General features: G+C 37.4%; 1 protein-coding gene across 1 annotated transcript in view; it reads left to right on the forward strand.

Annotated features, from left to right (window-relative positions):
• Positions 1–22,345, forward strand: part of ME1 (malic enzyme 1) — a 192,364-nt gene that overhangs the window by 129,488 nt on the left and 40,531 nt on the right. The window contains exon 7 of the mRNA XM_081251442.1: positions 18,650–18,759. Within this exon, the coding sequence (XP_081107568.1) occupies positions 18,650–18,759 (110 nt within the window). The remainder of the gene's footprint in view (positions 1–18,649; positions 18,760–22,345) is intronic.

Below are 22,345 nucleotides of genomic sequence, written 5' to 3' on the forward strand. Positions count from 1 at the left end.
AATGGTTCAAAATGTTTATGGAAATATAAAGGACCTAGAATAGCTAAAACAATTTTGAAAAAAAAGAATAACGTTGGAGGACTTATACTCCTTGATTCTAAGACTTAAACTACAGTAAACCAAGATAGTGTGATATTGGTATAAGACAGTAGAACAATAAAGCAGAATAGATCAGTGGAAAAGAATTTAAAAATCCAGAGCTAGGCCCATGTGCAGATGGTTAATTGATTCTAGATAAAGTACCAAAGTAATTCAGTGGGGATAAGATAGTCCTTTCAAGAAATAGTCTTGGAACAATTAGATATCCATAAGGAAAAAAACGAATCTCAACCTTTATCTCATACTTACCCCACAAAAATGAATTCAAAGTGGGTCATAGACCTAAATGTAAAGCTAAAGCTATAAAACTTTTAAAAGAAAATATACAAGAAAATCTTGGTGCCTTTGGGTTTGGCAAATATTTCTTATAGAAAGCACAAGTCATAAAAGAACAAGGTTTTAAATTGAACTTAAAATTGAAACTGATGCTCTTCAAAAGATGCTGTTCAGGAAATGACAAAGCAAGCCACAGATTGGGGGAAAGAGTTATAATACATGCATCTGATGAATGCCTTTGATCCAGAATATATTTAAAAAAAACCAAAAAACAAAGCTCTTACATCTCAAGATAAAGAACTCAATTTTTTAAATTGGGCTAAAGATTTGAAACAAGGCTTCACAATGATCATTAAGCACATGTAAGCTCCTTAGTCATCAGGGAAATGCAAATTAAAATCAAGTGAGGTGCCATTAGACACCCATTAGATGGTTAGAGTTTAAAAGTCTGATGACAACAAGTGTTGGTGAGCATTTCCAACAACTGGCACTCTTATACATTGTTGGTGGGAGTGTAAAATGGCAGAACCACTGTGGAAAAGTATTCAGCAGTTACATTTTTTTATATACCTATCATACTACCGAGGAATTCCATTCCCTGGTATTTTCAAAAGATAAATGAAAACTTTAAACTATTCATGGCAGCTTTATTTGTAAGATCCCCAAACTGCAATCAACCCAAATGTCCAGATGTCATAATATACCCAAATTGTGGTATAGCCATATAATGGAATAGTATGAAGGAATAAAAGGAACTAACTATCGATTTATGCAATAACATGGATGAATCTCCAAAAATCAAGCTGAGCAATAGAAACCAAATCCGAAAGATTTCTTGTATATTATTCCACTTATATGAAATCTGGAAAAGACAAAACTAATCTATAGCAGTAGAAAGTAGATCAGTGGTTGTCTGGCGCCATTGTTGGGCTGAGGATTGATTAGAATGGGCTACAAGAGAGCTTTTTGGAGTGTTTGAATATTCCATATCTTACTTGTAGAGATGGTTTGATGGGTATACAGTTATCAAAACTAATCAAATTTTTTAACTAAAATGAGTGCCTTTTATCCTATGTCATTAAAGTTGATTTTAAAGAAAGCAAGGCACAGAAAAAGTCTTAGTCTGACATAAAACTGTTATAGTACCTCATTTATTGAAGTGACTTTATAGATTTTGTTATTTATTATTCCGTATTTAGATTTTCCAGTCACTTTCAGTATTTTTCTCCTTTCTAAAGAATGTTCTACCTTTTGGCAGTTTCATTGCATAGTAGAGAACCTAAAGGAGTATGAAAAACAAAAAAGAAGAATGCAACATTTGAATTGGTCAGTTAAGGCTGTTTCAGTGAGGAGGGTGTTGAAACTGTTGGTTTATTATAAAAGGTTATCAAATATCATATATCTGGGTTACTGTTCTCCAAATATTCTACAGTGGGTTATCAATGGTGAAGTGGAACACATATAAACAATATTTCTGTGTATATTTAAAAAGAACGAAGATATGAGAAATTGATTCAGTATTCTCTTGACTTTATCAGTCTACTATTGCTCAGAAGTAAGAACGGAATTCTAATACTCTTACACATGTGAACTGTAATTATCTTTTTTCAGAGTATTTATGTTTCTTGCACATCTATGAAAAACGGGTGTGTCAAAATACTCCTATCTGGACAATGCAAAATTTATATATCCTGCCATGTATGCCTACCTCATTAGTAGTCATAGTTTTATTCAGAAATCTCTTGTCAGAGAGGCTACACCTGTTCTCCATCTGGACTGCACCGAGAGCAAAATTATCAGATTTTTATTTCCTCACTTTCCACTAATCAGGTTGGTAAAAGTCAGACTTTTTCAAAACCTGAGTACTTTGCATAGTAATAGGTGGTTTGTGTTGTTAAGGATCTCTGTTGAGTATATTTTTTCAATTCTTTTTATTGATTCAGAACTGCAAAAGGAGTTCCCAGAAAGGTAGTGGAAAAACTGAGAATTTGACCCAAAAGAGTCAGTTTATGAAGAAGCAGAACTCAAATGTAGGTAGTTAGATTCTAAGACCATGAGATAATTAGCTTCACTTTAAGTGTTGTTTTTCAGTAAGTACTGTTTTAGGCACAGAAATACTTTGCCTTGGTTTGTATTTCTCAGTGATATCAGAATAAAATATTAGTTTACAAATGATAAGTTATCATACTTCCATATACCCTTGTCCAAAATCAGATTTTGGAAATATGTCAGTTTGGCAGAGAAAGAGTTGCATTCTTGAAAACTTAGACTGAAATATGTGTACTTGTTAATTCAAAAAAGAGTCAGAATCATTTAAAAGTGATTTAATGCAAAAGGAAGTCAAAACAATTCTTCAAACTATGTCAGGTTTTGTCCCTAAGAATTGTTCAGAATTAAGTAGGGACTCTGCCATAGAATTCTAATTTTAGTGTATTAGATTAAATCACTTCAACTAATTATTGAGCTAGTTTAAGGGGAAAAGAAGGCATTGACATACAGGTAAATGTACCCATACAGGTGCCAATAGAAACAATCTTAAAGCAGTTTGGGCTTAAAAGACCTTCAGGACCAATGGAACATATGATGAACTTAGTTCATGGGGTTCCCAGTATGTGGGAAGAAAAGAGCTTATTAATAAAACAGGGAACATGATATTTTTGGCATTTTTATTAGTATTAGGGAATAATACTTCCGTAAGAAATACTATTAATATGGAAATGTAAATAGACGTAACTTCAAGGACACATTACTGGTAGGTGGGTTCTGATTATGGAGAATGGTTAGTGTTCAAACTTTGACATTAGTCCAGACGATTGTGCCAGAGAGGCCCGATTTGTAATTTACATTGGGTTTGTGCCTTCAGCTGTTTCCAAACGTAGAGTTCTCAGACTTTTCTTGAATAATATACATAGATTTCTCTTATTCAGTGGCATAAGAATGGATATCATCTTTCAAAGTTTTTATTTTAAGTAGTGGTACATGCAAAGTCCTTTTTCATTTTTACAATGATTTTGAGGTTTCACTATAAAGTAGCATGATTGATTTTTTTTTTTTTTTAAAGTTAGATGCGAATGAGGGTTATCTCTTTTAGGTAATACCCTGGAACTCTGTACAATGATTACTGCCGATGTTTATAGTACTTTTGGAATGCCTCTTTGAATATTGTATTTAGAACCTATAGCAATTCTTTTAAATATCACAATGATGGCATTTAAAGAAAAATCCTTTCAGACTGATAGTGATTCTTGAGAACAGTCAGAACGAGAATATTGATCCAAGTCAGTATTTGGACCTAGTTCTTGTTCTCAAAATATTTCTTCAGATTTTTTTTTTTTTTTACTGCTAGTTAAGAAAGAGGGAAGAAAATTACCTACAAGATAGAACCATAAAGTAATAAAACTGATTTTAAAGTCACTTTGAAAGTAGTAGAGCAGTTTGCAGCATCATTGGATAAATAAATAGTCTGAAAGTGGATACTCTAAAGGATAGTATGCATATTCACTTGAATATATAAATTCTGACAAATGTCTCTGGAAATAATTCTGTATTTTATAGTATGAAATAAGAGGATTTTTTCCTACATCAGAAAAGTCTCCTGGTATCATAAGTGGCTGTTGTAGTTGGGGTTCCTGGCTTTTCTCTTAGGTGACAATACTCACTAGTGTCTCCAAGGACCTTTCTAGCTTGAAAGTTTTATGGCTCTGATAATTTGCAGCAAAATCACATACAGTTCTCTCTGCTGCTCAAAACCTGATCCCTAGTGTTTTGTGGAAGTTGTTGGCTTTTAAAAATAAACAGTTTGATCTAGTCTAAATTGGAAGGAGACACAGACAGATTTAGTGATTCAAACTGCAGAAGTAAATGACATGATTGAGGTTGGGGATAAGGTGTTTACTGAACAGGCATTTGAGGAGACTTTTAATTCTCTATAGTAAGTTTGCAGATGGAGTTTATAAAAGCATTTTCTGAATTTCTGCATCCTTTATGTGAAGGCATTCTGGGCATGGGAAATGGTGCAGAGTAGAAATGGAGGATTGAAGCACAAATGGCGTGTTGAAACAGAGATCCGTCCGTTAGAGCCGAAGCTGCCCTTACGATCTGAGCCTGTACTGGTGCTACCTCAACTCGTAGACACCAGGATGCAACCTTCCCCCTGCCATACACCCACCTCCTGTCACTCCATCTGTGCAGTCCATTACGTGGCCTCTGGACATAATTCTTAGAAAACCTTACTTCATATTACTGTTATACTTGGTCTCCCGTTATAATGTAAAAATAACATCTCATTTGTCTAATTCCATATACCGTTTCACATACTTCATGCCTTTTCATACTTTATGTTTTGTATTTCCTCTCCCCTAAACCAAACTGCCAACATGCCCTTCCCTCTCAAAACTTTCCACTCTGCCTTTGGAAACCTGTTCCTTAATAAAGCCTCCGTAACTTCTTCACTGGATGGTCCCCTTACCTTCTTGCTTTCCTAAAACATGGCTCTCATTTAAGACCTCCACTGTTCCTGCAGTGCTTTCAAAGAGTGATGCTTGTTGGTCCACACAGTGTTTTTGGGTTGGGAGGTGAGATCAGTGCCTTCTCCCCTCTGTCCTTTCAGACTATTAGTCCTTCATCCTTTTTTAAAAATTCTATTTTTATTTGTTTGTTTGTTTGTTTGTTTGTTTGTTTATGGCTGTGTTGGGTCTTCGTTGCTGCGTGCAGGCTTTCTCTAGTTGCGGCGAGTGGGACTACTCTTCGTTGCGGTGCATGGGCTTCTCATTGCGGTGGCTTGTCTTTGTTGCGGAGCACGGGCTGTAGGCGCACGGGCTTCAGTAGTTGTGGCACGGGCTCAGTAGTTGTGGCTCACGGGCTCTAGAGCACAGGCTCAGTAGTTGTGGCACATGGGCTTAGTTGCTCCACAGCATGTGGGTCTGTGGCTCCCGGACCAGGACTCGTGCCCGTGTCCCCTGCCTTGGCAGGTGGATTCTTAACCACTGCATCACCAGGGAAGTCCAGTCCTTCATCCTTATGTAAGCCCCTCACCTTGGCATCTTTGGTGTTTATGCCAATTAGGGTTATCTTATCTCTATCTTCTCCCAGTTTCCTAACTACCCTCCTCTAATTCTTACCTGTTTTCAAAGCCTTGCTCTCAACCCACTTTCATTTCCATGTGGATGATGTGTTTTGTTGGCCTTTCTTGTTCTTAGGATCTTCATTTCTAATGGCCTTCGGCCCATACCACTTTAGACACCCACTCATGGCTACCTCATGGGCCTTATCTTCACAGGCAGCTGCTCAAACCCTGACATACTAAAGTAACACACCTTAATTTCTCACAACAGCTTCCTCTGCTGGCGTGTCACTGAGGTTGCTCCAAAGCAGAACTCATGATCTTCCTGACCAAACCAGCTTCTTCTCCTGACATGTCCTTTTTTTTTTTTTTTTTTTTTTTAATATACTCCATCGTCTACCAAGTGGCCCAAGCTAGAAACTTGGAATTCATCCTTGATTTCTTCTCTCTCATCATCTACTCCTCTTCACTTAATATAGTCCCTTCTGTCTCCTGAATATTTCTCGAATCCGCCCACTTCTCCCTCTCCCCATTCTCATTCCAGGGGCAGACCTGGGGTTTTGCGGCAGCCTCCTAAGGAAACTTCCTGCATTTGGTCCTCCCCCTCTCTAATCCATTCTTTACCCTGACCACACAGAGTTAGTCTAAAATGCAAAGTGATCATGTCACACTCCTGTTTAATATCCTATTTTTAGGATCAGGTACAAACCCCTCAACACAGGTTAGACGGCCTCCACCATCTTGCCCTCCTTACCTCTCTAGCCTTAATTCTTGTCTCTTCCCCTTCAAACCCTGTGATTCAATCGTATTTAATTTATTTCAGTTCTTGAAATATGCCAGAATTTCAAGTTCTTGAAATATGCCAGAATAAATATGATTTATTGAGCCCTGGGCCTTTGAGCACGTTCCCTGTTTCTCACAAATTCTTTCCCTTTCTCTTAACTTGACAAACTCCTACTCATCCTTCAGACTTTAGGTTCCTCTAGAAAGCCTTTGTTAATTCTCTTAATTCTGGGTAGGTGCCCCTGCTCTGTTTTGGAATCCTGAACTTCCTGTTACAGCACTTACCACACTGCATTATAATCTCCTACTTACTGTATCCGCCCCAAGACTACAAACTCTGTGAGGGCAGGAATGTGTCAACAGCACCGAGCACAATTCCTGACCTCTAGTAGGTACTCAGTATATTATTTGATAAATGAACAAATAAGGGAAGAAAGGAAGAATACGGTTTCTTTTTGAGAATAGGGGGAGATAAGTTTATAAGAGCTCTCATTACACAAGACCTGCTTTAAAATAGGATGAAAAATTTTACTGTGTAAACTGCTTTCAGTGGGGAAGTAAACACAAGCAAGGAGACTAACTAGGAGATTGCAGTACTATTGCAGTGATGTGGTCCAAAGAGCCTGAACTTGAATTGAGGCACTTGGAATAGAAAGCTTAACAATTACTGTGAAAGGTGTAATCATTAAAAGGCATAACAGAACTTGACCACTAGGGTGTAAGGTAGGAGGCAAAGTAGAAATTGATTACAGTATTTTGGCGTTGGTAGAAATAGGAAGAGTTTGGATAATAAGTTTTGTAAGGAAAAAAGTTCAGAATTTCTAGGAGTTTTACATTCACATATTAAAATCATTAGAGAAAAGATTTCACTGATTTTGGAGGCAAGAAATAATTTTTAAACTTTTTTTAGTAAATATACTAAATAGAAATTCTAGTTATAAATGCAGTTTCAGAATCTGTTGAATTTTAAGGAACTTAAATTTTAACAAACTCTGCTGTGTTTTCTGAGAAGTAGATGACAACCAAAGAAAATGGTTTCATTTTGTTTATGTTTCATTGTTTGTCCTTGGTGTAAAAAAGTTGTGAATTTTTTGATACTATAAATACTTTTGATACTATAAATAACTGAGTAAGAATGGTTAACAATATATTAAAATATTATCTTATAAACATGTATTCCTCATTTAAAAAAGATTCATAATATAATAGGTCTCCACATCTTTCTTACTATCTTCTTGGCTACATGGAGTTTCTTTGAAAGATTAACAACAGAGATTATAGATTTAGAAGTTATTCATGTAAAGATGATTACTGAATCCCTAAGAATAGGTGAACTTGATAAGGGAAGATTATAGGAGGAAAGGAAAGAAAGAAAGGATGATTGCTGCTGAATGTTCATAATTTCCAGTGTCACAGGGAATAATTAAGAGGTGTCAGCAAAATATAACAAAGAATGATAAGAGAAATGAAAGATATATCTAAGTGTTAGAAAATAATACAGAAGTAACATTGTAGGAACTGGAGCCATATTACAGTGGGTTAACAAATGAGTGAACACATTTCTGTTCTTAATTCTTACCGACAAGGAAGAATTAAACTTGAGTGGTTCTTGGCCAAAGAGAACTTCAGTCAACTTCAAATTACTTATCCTGGCATTCAAGACTATTCATAATCTGAAATTCAGCAGCCAATATTGATCTTCTAAAGTTCCTCAAACTATTGTCCTCAGGGTCCTCCAGCAGAAACTCTGAGACCTCTGTGGTTTTTTTTCCCCACCTCACTCTTTTCCCCATTGGATTCCTACCCAGGGCCCTGTTTAAGCCTCAACCTAATTCATGCTGTCTTCCCTAAATCCTATAGTGATCTCTTTGTGAACTGCTGGTTTTGCTTTTAATTTGAACCTTCTTTAAATTTTCTGCTTGTATCTTTTGTCTTCCCAATGAGACGGTAAGCATTTTAAGGGCAAGATCCGTGTTTCCTATTTACTGCTCAGTTTCCTCAGTTACATTTTTAAAAGTGAGTAATACATTATCGCTAAGGTACCCATCAGAGGTAAAATGCTGTGGATCTTGAATGCTGCATAACGCCATGCATGTAATAAATACTAAAAAAAAATTTATTAAATCAAAATATGCTTGGTCGACCTGATTACAGTGAATTCTTGATAGTTTATAATCAAAGAAAGACTAATGTTTTCACCAACATCTGTCCATATACTTTATGTTATAAAAATACCTAGTATATGGAATACATACAAATACTGTGTTGGTAGTTTTATGATAAAATTATGACTCCCTTATTTTATCATTACAGTCCTTTTCTTTCTAAACATACTGTTCACTTCATTGATGGCAACATTGGTGCTCTGTGGAAGCCAGTATATAAAGTTGTTAAAACCATGAACCCTGTGGTTCAGTCCAGGTCCTACAACTTATTAGCAGTATGAACTCAACCATGGCCCTAATCTCTCTGAGCTCCAGTTTCTTCATCCATAAAATGAGTAATAACTACTTTCCTCACTGGGTTGCTGAGAGTTAAAGGAGATAATCCCTATAAAGTGTGGAGCTCTGTGCCTGGCACTTAGTAAGTGCCGTCACTGTAATTAGGGTTTTGTCTAATTTAACAAAGCCACAAGAGAAAGTTCTCTGTAGTTTTTACATGTTAATTTTATGGGTGGTATTTCTGTTAACTTCTAAAACCATTTACACCCACTATTTTATGTGATATTTTGATCATAAAATAGTAGGTTCTTTTCATAGTCATGTAGAATCCAATTGGCTAAAGTCCCTGTGTTCCACTGCTTATAATTTCATAGCGACAAGACTGGTTCAATCTGGAACAAAATATCCCTTCCATGGCTTTCTTTTATTATATGATGCAAGATGCTTGTATCACAAAATGAATTCAGGGTGCCTCTCCCTATATCTTTAGGACTCAAATCAGAGTTAATTACCAAGTAGAGAAAATTGATGAAATGAAAACTGATAGGCAGTATTCTCCAGGGGATGATTCTAAAATATCCTTTTGTAAATGATGAGGTATCTTGTGCACCCTTTTACTACCTATGCCTATTCCCAGACTTCACTTAGTAAACATTATAAATTTATAGCCTGACCACATTGTATCCTAAACACTGAAGGCAAGCCATATTGTGAGGATTTCATTTTAACCACAGAGAAATTGTAACCAGCCCCAAACCACAGGACCAAGTAAGTAGTAGTTCCAGGAATAGAACTGAGAAGGCTCTGATTCCTCCTCACATCCTGTGACCACAAGGTTCTGCTGCTTTGGTACATAATAACAGATCATCTGGTGCTGCTGGACCACAGTACATGACACATCAGGAGCAAACCATAGGGCACTGAAAACACACAGCCTTTACTTTCTAAAGGGCTTCTTAGAAGCCAGAGAGGTGGGGAAGGAGCCATGATGAGCACCAGATGATTCTTGACCGATATTTGTGTTTGGGGTAATCAGTTGCTACCACAAAGTTTGCCTCTCTGATAAGGTTGTTAAAAAAAAAAAAGGTAATGATTTATAACCATGAAGATGCTTTTACCCATTCTTAATATTTGAGTTATTTTTAATCAAGATAGCTAAAGAGTTTCCTAGAATGACATCGTGTGTATGAGAAGCATAAACATTTTATGTTCCTTTGAAGAATTGACCCACTCCCCATTTTACTTTAAAAGTTTTGCTTCTTTGCCTTTAGTTGATTTCCAGAGCACTGACATGGTTGTGTTGAAGTACTTGTCCTGCTGTATTGTTGCTGTGTGGGGAAGAAATTTGCCAACCTGCTCACTGTGTCGTGCCAGAAGTATAGCTTACTTATCCTTATTATTTTATATGGATATGAATTACTTGTATTTACTTGTGTTTTGTTTTGTTATATCACAGACTTTTTTTTTTCTGGGATTATTTCCTTTCTCTCTGAAATACACCCATTAGTAAATGTCCTTTAGTAAAAGTCTTGGCTTTTGTTTATCTAAAGGCGACTTTGTTTCAACCGTACTCTTGAAGAATAGCTTTGCTAGATATACTATTCTTGAATGATATTTATTTTCTCTTAGGCTTTAGAAGGTATTATTTCACTGTTTATGGCTTCTATTGTTACTATTAAGTAATAGAAAATATCTAGTGATTATGGAGTACTTAGTGCCAATCTTTACACATTGAACATTGGCACTTATCGCTTCATTTAATCCTGATAATATACTTATGATAATATGCCATTGTTATTCTTACTTATTCTGAGGGAGAAACAGAGGCACAGTGACAGAATTTCATTCCAGGATCTCTGACTCTAGAGCCCATTTTTTTTTTTTTTTTTTAGCTGAGGTATAGTTGACATATAACATTATTTTAGTTTCAGGTGTACAACGTAATGATTCAGTATTTGTATACATTGCAAAATGATCACCACAGTAAGTCTAGTTAACATCCATCACCATACATAGTTATAAAAAAGATTTTATCTTTTAAGATCTACTCTCAGCAACTTTCAAATATGTAATACAATATTATTAACTATAGTCACCATGCTGTACATTATATTCCCAGGACTTATTTACTTTACACCTTGACGTTTGTAGCCCTTGATCACCTTCACCCATTTCACCCCACCCCCCACCCCCTTCTCTGGCTATCACCAAAAATTCTCTGTATGAACTTTTTTTTTTCTTCTTGTTTGTTTGTTTTTAGTTTCCATATATACGTGAGAGCATACGGTATTTGTCTTTCTCTGTCTTCCTTATTTCACTTAGCATAATGCCCTCAAGGTCCTTCCATGTTGTTATAAGTGGCAAGATTTCATTTATTTTTTTATGCCCAAATAATATGCCATTGTGTATATATGCCATATTTTCTTTATCCATTCATCCATTGATGGACACTTAGGTTGTTTCCATATCTTGGCTATTGTAAATAATGCTGCAGTGAACATGGGGATGCAGAGATCTTTTTGAATTAATATTTTCATTTTCTTCAAAGAAATACCCAGAAGCGGAATTGCTGGATCATACAGTAGTTCTATTTTTAATTTTTTTTGACGAACCTCCATACTGGTTTCCATAGTGGCTGCACCAATTTACATTGCCACCAACAGTGCATGAGGATACCTTTTTTTTCACATCCTTGCCAACACTTGTTATTTTTATCTTTTGGGGTAAGAGCCATTCTAACAGATATGAGGTGATAGCTCATTGTGGTCTTGATTTGCATTTCTGTTGATTAGTGATGATTAGCGATGTGGAGCGTCTTTTCATGTACCTATTGGCCATCTGTATATCTTCTTTGAAAAATGTCTTTTCAGATCTTCTGCCCATTTTTTAATTGGAGGGTTTTGGTTTTTTACTATTGAGTAGAGTCTATGTTTTTAAACTGCTAACACAGCCAAGCAAATACTTAAAAAAGAAGAGTGAGAGGGCTTCCCTGGTGGCGCAGTGGTTGGGAGTCCGTCTGCCGATGCAGGGGACGCGGGTTCGTGTCCCGGTCCGGGAGGATCCCACGTGCCGCGGAGCGGCTGGGCCCGTGGGCCATGGCCGCTGAGCCTGCGCGTCCGGAGCCTGTGCTCCACAACGGGAGAGGCCACAACAGTGAGAGGCCCGCGTACCGCAATGAAAAAAAAAAAGAAGAGTGAGAGATAAATAATATTACTAAATATTAAAGTCACTTAAAAACTATAGTAGTTAAAATAGAGGCATTTTTCAGTGGATAGAGAGATTAATAGATTAATCATTACTATTATAGGCTATCATCGAGCAGTACCAACATGCTGTGCCTGTTTTCTCATCTATAAGATGAGAATAATAATAGTGCCTGCCTCATAGAGTAGTTGTGAAGAATAAGTGAGTGTACACACACACACACACACACACACACACACGTGTATACACACATATTAGGTTAAAAAATATTTGTTGTCATTAGCCATAGTAGAATAAAAGAGAAAAGCACAGAAAACTGACTCTACTATGTATGAGAATATAGTATCTGATTACAGGTGATGAGGGGAAAAGATAGGCTATTAAGTAGATGGTGCTGGCATAGTTGAGTGAATTATATAGAAGTCAGAAATTTTTATCTATATTTTTAAAAAATCTACATCTAAACAGTGAAAGATAATACCAGCTGTAGAGGTTAATCATTTTCTAGATCCATGATATCACTAGAGGAAATTTTTGATTAATAGTTAAATAAACGTATATGGAGAAGATTGTAATAAGCATACCATCAAGGGCAGAAGCTATAAATAAGAAGATGGAAAGATCTGACTATATAAAAATTTAGACTTCCTTTTGTAAAAACAAACAGGAATGCTGTGTAAATGATTTTTTTAACATCTTTATTGGAGTATGTTGCTTTACAATGGTGTGTTAGTTTCTGCTTTACAACAAAGTGAATCAGTTATACATATACATATGTTCCCATATCTCTTCCCTCTTCTGTCTCCCTGTGTAAATGATTAACGACACAGTATGCTAGAGTAAGGAAGCCACATGCACCATATATAACAGGAAGTTAATATTCTTAATACGTGAAGAACTCTTATGAAACAATAAAAGACCATAAAAATAGAAAAACAAACCAAAGACCATATAATCTTCCAGGAAGAATTACAAATGACCAATGGACATAGAAAAAGGTGCTAAGGTTCATGAGTAATCAAAAAAAAAAAAAAGAAACAAAAATTCAGGAAACAGTCTTCACCTTGAATTTTACAGTGATTTAAAAAGATAGACCTTCAGGGACATAATAATAATATGTAAATAACTGCAATGAAAGAAAAACAGATGATTTACAAAGTATTTTGTTGGATCAGAAGAAAGAGACCGCATCTACATTATGATATCAGAATGTGGTAGTGTGAGGCTGTCTTTGAAGTATAGGCATAATATTAACAAGAAGTGAAAAGTGAGGGAAAGTTTGTCACCCTCTCTTTTGAGAGGTTTGGCAGTAGGTGGAAAGAGAGAGAAGTAACCAAAGCTTTGGCTTTGTCATGGTCAAGAGATATGGTTTTAAAATCAGGGAGTCCTGAGGCTCCTTGGAGACAGTAAGGAACCAGTAGAGAAGGGGAAATTGAAGCTGTTAGTGTAGAGAGGTAGAGTTGAGGCAGTAAGGTCTGTGGAGAGATTAGAGACAAGGAAGCAAGAATACATCTCGGAAGTGGAAGAAGAAAAGAAGTACAAGCACACATATTTTTTAATGTGGAGGGGGGCTGAGAAAGTGAAGATTGTTCTCTCTGGATGGCATTCATCTCAGTGAAGTAGTGGCTGGTAAGAGACGGAATGCTTGTGGGACAAGGGGAGTAAAAAATGGTTTGCAGAAGCTGCTCTGGGATCATGCTATGGACCAGTAAGCAATAGAAAACAAATATTGCAGGATTTGATTGAGGTTCTAGCTGAGACTCCATAGCATGGACTCGTGTGCTATCTAAGTGGAATGAGGGAGAGCAAGGGGCCAGGGGCGCCTAGTGTTGCTGAAAACTTGGCGTCTGTGCACCAGTGGCGAATCGAATCTCAGAGACAGAGTTTTGGGTGAAGGAGGAAAGAATAGCTTTATTGCTTTGCCAGGCAAAGGGGGACACAGAGGGCTCATGACCCTCAAAAACTGTGTGTCCCAACCCAGGAGATTTGGTGAGGAGTTTTATAGCAATGGTTCAAGGGCTGGGTTGCTGATAAGGATCAGAGTGTGTGCAGGGCCTGCACTCCTTTAATCTGGTCTCATGTCCTCTCTCTTTTTTTTTTTTTTTTTTGCGGTACGCGGGCCTCTCTCTGTTGTGGCCTCTCCCGTTGTGGGGCACAGGCTCCAGATGCGCAGGCTCAGCGGCCATGGCTCATGGGCCCAGCCGCTCCACGGTATGTGGGATCTTCCCGGACCAGGGCACGAACCCGTGTCCCCTTCATCAGCAGGTGGACTCTCAACCACTGTGCCAACAGGGAAGCCCTCATGTCCTCTCTTGATGAGCTTCTCTGGTTCCTTTAATCTGGCCTCAGGTAGTCTTCTCTGGAATGAAGGATGCTAACATCTGTTTGTTGGGGGTTTTAGTTCTGTAAAAAATTTAAAGATATTGTCATGTGTATCCCTTGAGGTGGAACCAGGACCCTGCCCCAAGGCTGCACTATTCTGTCTTGGCTGCTCCTCCCTTGTCTCTGCCTGCCCTCCCTTCCCTGATTAGCAACTGTTTGGACCTTGCCCTTTGGAACTCAGGGAAGGTCATGGAGGCTGATGGCTATCCTCTACAAGAATAGGGAGGACAGAATCGGGGGACAGAAAGTCTTCTATGCCCAGGAGCCCCACAGGGTCCTGCTCCATTTCACTAGGGGGACGGCCAGTGCATGGCTGGAGTAACTGTCTTCAGCATACAGAGGTGAAGCTAGGAGGAATGAACTCGGAGGAAAGGAAGGACCAAATGAAGAGTGGGTAGTGTGCTGGGAAGGAGTTGGTGGAAGAGAGGGAAGACAGGACTAGGGGCAGAGAAGGAGAGTATTAGAGCATTTAAGATATTGGCAGTAGAACTTTTAGACCATTAACTTCTTATTCATATTTTATTAGTCTTTTTGCTCATATGGGAATTTTCTAATGCTGCTTGTTTGAATTAAAATATTGCTTCTTTTAAAGGCCTAAAGGACTACTGTAGAAAGTCTTTTGAACAAATAATTAACATTTCCAAAATGACTTTGATAGAAAAGAAAAGAGGAACGTATATGGGAAAGAATTTTAAAATGCTGGTGGAAAAAATAGCAGTTTCATAGGAATTTGTTTTCTTAGGTAACTGTAGAAAATATTTCCAAAGGAGGGGCAAATAAATATGAATAAAAATTTAAGAATAACTGTGATTTACATGATTTAAATTCCTGTTTGTATTTGGGAATTCAACCAAAAGAGAAAAATGTGTTAACGTCTTATAGTACTAAATGAGTTTTTTGAAAAATCTTGGTTTGACTAGGCTAACCTTTTTACCTCTGTTAATAGAAACTATTGATATTGAAAACGTCTATAACCTACTTAGTGCCAACTCTTTAAAAAGTAACATGAAACGAACTTGATTTTGTTTCTTGCTGAATAATAGAGAAATTCTAGAATAAAAGTCATGTCTATTTAAATAATAGAAAGATTATACTTTTTTTGAACTAGTGTGAAAAATGCAAAACACTAGAACTTCTGGAATTTGGGCAAATAAAGGGAAATACCTACTCTCATGCAACTCATTCAAAGCAACTGATAGTCACAGTATTCGGCAGTACAGATTATTAAGCGACCAATTATTCTTATTGAATGAAATAAATTTTTGTTTACATATTATATTCTCTTGATCTTCTCTCTACTGAAGTAGTACTGTCTGAAAGAGTTTTAAGTCTCTCAGGAATCTTTTGATCTAGTTGATGAGACATCTACATGCTAGTAGTTTTAGACCCCTCGTAAGTGGTATAGAAAATATTTGCCGACTCAAGAGTGACGGTGATTTGCAATGGCAGTGCATTAATAAAGACATGGGAAGGAGATGGACATGGTGCGTTTGAGAGAGAGAAGTGGTTCAGTGGGGAAGGGACTTACCCTGCAATATAGGGAGAGATAAGGCGATTGAAAAGGTAACATGTGATTATAGATCCTTGAGTTTAAGGAATTTGAGCATCATCATCAGAGCAATCCACTCTGTGAATTTTGAGCAAGGGAGTAGCTGGTGGAAGTTGTTGTTTACAAAACTTTGGTGGCTCTATGTCATATGTTTGAGGGAGACAAGGAGAAGCAGAGACCAGTAGACTTTTTGCAGTCCTAGCAGGAGCAAGACTAATTTCTTTGGCTGTGATAATATTTAAATAGTAGAAATGATAGAAAATGGTAATTAACTGAATATGATGGGTTAAAAAGGAAATAGTAAAATAATAGCTTCAGTCTTTTGGTCTCTGAGACATGGAAATGTATGCTTCCATCATAGAAAAAAATTGTTGAAGTTGAGAGTCAAGAGCCTACTTGACTTTGGAAATGTTCTGTGAAGATAATTGAGTTTCAATAAGCAATTTAGGTTGGAAATACAGAATAGATAATCTATAAGGAGGTGTTGGTTTAAGTCTTGAGGAGACAGACTTCACCATGAAGAGGTAGGGCCATCATAAATGTTAAACAACCACACCTGTGCTTAGCGGCTTTCTATTAACTGTTGGTTTGCAACACAATGTAGCCCCTAAAGACTAGTCAGTCTTTTCACTAGTTTATTATTCTGATTAAATTTTACAAAACTTTTCTGTTATAGAGCTCCTTATTTTTAGTTTTAGAACTCAGTGTTGTTCAAAGGTATATACTTAAAGGTATATATAATAACCTACAGGATAACAGAAAGGAATCAATCATAAACTTAAAGCTTAGCTTAAACGTCAGGCAGACTTGAGTGCAGATCTCCCCTCCCCAGCTTACCTGGTGCCCAAGGCTATCCTCATCTATAAAATTGTACCTTGAGATTAAATGAGAAAATATCTGTAAATTACGTTCATCCAACAAATATTTGCTGAGCACTTACAGGTATTATGGAAATATAATGAGTTTAATTTTGGACTTTTTAACTTGAGGTACATTCAAGTGAAATTATCCAGCTGGTCATGAGATTTACAAGTCTGCAGTTCACAGGAGTAGAGTAGGAACATACCTTTGGGAGTCACTGTATATAACTGGTGATTAAAACTATGAGTAGGATTGAGATTCTGTCAGGACGGACGGACGCGCACACATGCGCGCACACACACACACACACACACACACACACCACGTAGTAGACTAAGGACAGAGTCATGGGAAACACCAATGTTTAAGTGCTAAGAACTCCCTAAGGGAGAAAGAAGAAGAAATGATCAGTAGTTTAGGAGAAGGCACAGAAAAGTGTGATATCACAGAAGCCTAGGGAATAGAGTTTCAAGGAAAAAAGATAAACAGAATTAGTGACAATGCAGCAAAGAGCTCTGGTAAATTAGGGATGGAAAACAGTGTTTCTTGGATTTTTAGTTTGGAAACATTCTAATTTTAGAGCAGCAAGTTTAGCAGAGTCATGAGGACAGAAGGTAAATGACAGGGGATGGAGAAATAATGTAAACTGTAAACTAATATTTCATATACATTAAATGGAAAGGATAGGAAAAACATGGGGTTGAGAAAGAACTTTTTCCCTCTAATGAGAAGCTCCAAGTCAGTTATCGAAAAAAAAGGAAGGAACTTGTCCAGAAGAAGGAGTTGTAAAGAGGAGAGAGGGAGCTAATTAAGAAGGAAGTGGTGGGAACGTGGGCAGCAGCGGTGAGTTACCTTAAACAGGAAGAGGAGCACCTTGTTGACTGATGCCTGCAGGGTAGCGCTAAAGATAGAGATGGGAGACGCAGTGGGAGGAGAGTAGTTGAGGGAGATCACACATTATGCCCTCACTATGCCAGGAAGTAGGAGACAGGTGAAGAGGTCAAGATTTAAAAGGATTGGCGAAGATTAAGAATAGCCTTTGGGTGCAGTAGCAGTGGAAGCTGACCAAAGACAAAGAAAAGGAATCATAAATATGGCAGCAGTGGGAGTCTAGCCTAGGTTGGAGACCATACATCTCTAAATCACCTAGCAAGGGTGGCCATGGCTATAAGGCTTTCTCTGGTAACTCTCAGATACTTGGGGTATCAATGGTGTTAATTTCCCTTGTCTTGGATGTACAGGCCATAGATGATCATAAGAATAAAGGGTCAAACCAGTAAGTTAATTTCAGGAATAAAAATCTGTGTTGTATTCTTCAAAGCTCAAAGCTTTTCAGTGTTTGGTCATGGCTATAGAACAAACACCAGAATCCTAGGCTAGAATTTTTAAGGTTTCCAACATAAAATTCTGGCCTTGTCTTTCACTACACGCTTACATGTACCAAACACGACATTTTGGCCAAATGGGGCTTCTTGCTGTTTTTTGAATGATTTTTTTTCCTCTCCTAACTTTCACTTCAGTTACTTTGCTTCTGCTGTTTACTCAGAGTGTAGAACCTTACATCTCGACTTTTGAAATCATGACGGGATTAAAACTCAGTTCATTTGTTACCTGGTTTGTAACCCCAGTCAGGAGTGATATCTGGCTTCTCAACATCTGTTATCCCTTGTTTGTACCACTTTCATATTACTTTTCATGCACTTTTCATTTATTTCAAAATAATTTCTACTAACTTTTTAATTACTTGACTGCAGGGTACCATATTTTTGTCATCTTTGTAGTATTTCACAGTGCCAATGCAATACTTTTTTCTGTAGTAAGCATGTAGTAAATATTTACTGAACAGACATTGTATTATATATTTATACTAAGTAGCAAGATAGGACCTTTAAAAGAAAATAATGTTTTGCCTTTTTTGTAGTCTAATTTTCAAGGTTTATTTTTAAATGTTATTTCATTAACCTCTTCTAATGTGGATATTTTGTCCCATAGGTATGGCATGAATTGCCTTATTCAGTTTGAAGATTTTGCCAATATAAATGCATTTCGGCTCCTGAAAAAGTATCAAAACCAGTATTGCACATTCAATGATGATATTCAAGGTAATCAGATTTTCACTGCATGTGGATCAAGAACAACATGTCCTGATATTAGTTTGTAATTTTATAATGATTCAAATTCAGTAAATTTGCACTAGATACCTATTAAATGCCAGGGATTATGCTTGATGATTTCACACATTATTTCTCATTTAATTTTACGTATTTGAGAAAAGTACTTTGTGACTTTAGAATGTACCATATTACGCATGAGCTAGAGAACAGGTGCCCTAAAATCTGATAAAATCCCCAGTGATTATGGCTAAACAAAGAATAAAATGTATGAAAATATATTATTCATTGTTTAAAATGAAGACTGTATATTTTTCTCTCTTCAGCCTTCATCTCAGTCAGTTTTCTAAGCTTTCTAAGCTTAGAAATCAGTCACAGTTTCTAAGCTTTACCCCAGCAGAAGCTGCCTTTGTATACAGTGTGTACCTCAGTTTCCTGTTTGTCTTTGATTGATTGTAGATGCTTGGCTACCTGCTTTTGTCTAAGTTACTTGTTTTGTTTCTCACTAAGCCTGTTTTTGCAACTCTCTCTAGATCCACCCCCCCACCAACCCACCTCCCCAAATCCGAAACCTTCCAATGAGAATCTTACTCTTCCTGTTTCATGAAGGGCAGGTGGAATAAAAGTACAGGCAGAGATCCAAAGGAGGAAGACCATAGTAAGTTCTGGCAACCTGAAAGGAGACCACAAGTGGCTTCCATTTCACTAATCGCAGTGAACATTTTTCAGTGTTGACCTTACTTGGATTCTCAGCAGCATTTAACATTGTTGACCCCACTGTCTTCCTTGAAATACTCTCTTCCGTCAACTTCCGTGTCACATGCCCCTGCTGACTTGCTTCCTACCTCTTTGAATTTTCACCCTTTTTTTTCCTCCAGGTTCATCCTTCTCTGACTAGCTATTAAATGCCAGAACACTGCAACACTCAGTCCCAGGACCTTTTCTCTTTGTTCTATTATATCTTAGGTATATACTGCAAGGCCACCCATCCCACTAGCAGATTTATATATTTAGCCCAGACTTCTTTGAATTCCGGGTCCAAATACCCATCTTGTTATTTAAAATTTCCTCTGAGATGTCTCAAAGTTATCTCATACTCAACCTCCCCACCATTAAACTCTTATTTCCCCACCAACCTCAGCCTTCTTCGTGTGTTCTCCTCCGTGAATTCCTGATGTCTCTCTCTTCTTCATCTCTCCCTGCCAAATACACTCCATCACTCATCCTCCTGATTTTCTGTTGTAAAAGTCTGTCTCTTCCACAGATTCCTCTCCATTAACCTAAGGTAAGTTACCATCATCTCTCCTAAATAATGGGCATTTTCTAAGAAATCTGTCCACATTTACTGTTGCTTTCCCCTTCTTATGTGTTCTCTCCATAGTATGACTACAGTTTGCCAGATGTAGACCTAGGGGCTGAGAATTTTGTGACAAGCCAAAGTTTTCTTTCTGCCATAGATATCTAGTCATATCATCCGTTCCATAAAATACTTTAATGGTTTTCCATTGCACTTAAGATGAAAGATGAAAGTCATAAATATGGTTCAAAATGCATGGTCTGATCCCTACCTGTCTCTCCAACCTCATTTTTTTTTGCCATTCTAGCCATCACCATCTTTTTCAGGTCCAAACATAAGCCAGACTTCTTCCTGTCACAGGGTCTATTCAAATGCTGATCCATCCTCCTAGAATACTCTTCCCTCCCCTCTTCAAATCTCTTCTCAATCATGACATTCCTCAGGAAAATCTTCCGGATCCTTATGCTAAGTCAAATCTACCTATCACAGGCTTGCATAGCCCTACTTATTTTTCCCTTGTTGAACTTATCACAGAAACAGTTCTATATATTTATGTAATTAAAAAAATTAATATCTCCCTCCCCACTAAACTTGAAGCTCTGTGAAGGACAAGAATATGTCTGTTTTGTTCATCACCTTGTCATTAATACAGTGCCCAGCCCATAGAAGGTACTTAATGTTAATGGAATGAATGACTGTAACACGTCCAAAGTAGGAGTTAGCAAACTACCGCCTATGGGCCAAATCCAGCCCGCTGTCTGTTTTTGTAAAGTTTTCTTGCCACACAGCCATGCCCATTTGTTTGTGTATTATTTATGATTGCTTTTGTAAGTCTGGGGCAGACATCATGTGACCGCAAACCCTAAAATACTTACTATCTGGCCATGTACAGAAAGAGTTTGCCAACCTCTGGTCTAAAAAGAGTTGGTGAGAGTCGAACGAAGGAATTAGGTTGGCTAAGGTAGGTGTGCATTTTGGAGAAATGCCTTTCACTGTTTTCAGTGTAGAGACTAGATTCATTGGGAGCAGACTTAAAGGCTGTTGCTGTAGTCCAAGTGCGTGATGATGGTGCCTGGTTCTGGGAAAATGCCAGTCAAGACTAAGAAATAGACACATGATTTGTTGATGATGAAGGTGAGGAAATAGCCAAGGATAGAACCTAGGTGTTTGCCTTGAAGAACTGGTAGAATGGGAAGGCAGTAACTGAGAATGAGAAAATGAGAGGCATTATAACATATAGATGTTAAGAACTCTGGGGTCAGACTGACTTGCTTTGCTCCTTCTTCATTGGCTGTGGACTTTGATCAATTGACTTCACCTCTCTGAGTTTTAATTTCTCATCTATGGCAGGAAGTTATATAATAGCTTCTATTTTTTTCTTTGGAAATGAGAGGATTAGAAGTTTGATGAGGGTAAAGGGAATTTGAAAGAACTGCTGTAGAGGACTAGAGAGCCATCTGACCATGAAACACAAAAGGATTCAGTAGTGGGTGCTGAGGGTCCATTGAAGTTGAAAACCACAAACATACCATGACCCCAGGCTGAGCAGCTTGAGTGCAGGAGCTTAGGGGTAGGCAAGGCCAGGATGGTCAGTTGGGTTTATCTATGCTGGGTATTTTATGTATTTGTGCAGAGAAAGGACAACGGGATAAGAGTTAAGGTTAAAGTATGACCATAGCACTAAGTTGGATAGAGAAGGAAATGAAGATATAAGGATGAGTAGATAGGGCCAAAGGGCTAGATTCCCATGAAATTAAACAATTGGTATAATGGGGATAACTGAGTAAAGAACTGGAAAGGTAGGAGATTGCGACCATGATGAGCGAGGTATTCTAATGTAGTTCTTCCAAGAAGGATTAGTTCTGAGAGATGAACCAAGATGAAACTTTGGAGGAATGTAGCCAAAGTGGAGTAAGATGAATGCCATTGGAAATGAGGTGGTCAAAGAAAAGTTTAAATGTAAAAGGAGGATGATAATATTTCTCTTGTAGAGTTTATATTGTGGACAAAATAGTTATTTGTGAAAATACTCTATCAACTGAAATATACTTTATAATTTTTAAAATTGACTATGCTTAAGTTCTTTAGTATAACATAGCTATGTAAATATAGTGTATTTAAAGATAATGAGTCTCTTTTTACGTTTTGAGGCACACTAACGTAATTGGTCTACTCTTTCTTTTCCTAAAATCCGTTGTGATGTTAATTACATTATTACTTTATTGCCATCTTCATGACAAAGATCCTTCTGTTATTTCAACTTCATTTTCTTCTTTTTGT

Source organism: Mesoplodon bidens (genome assembly GCF_964165515.1).
Source record: "Mesoplodon bidens genome assembly, chromosome: 12".
NCBI classification, from domain to species: domain Eukaryota; kingdom Metazoa; phylum Chordata; class Mammalia; order Artiodactyla; family Ziphiidae; genus Mesoplodon; species Mesoplodon bidens.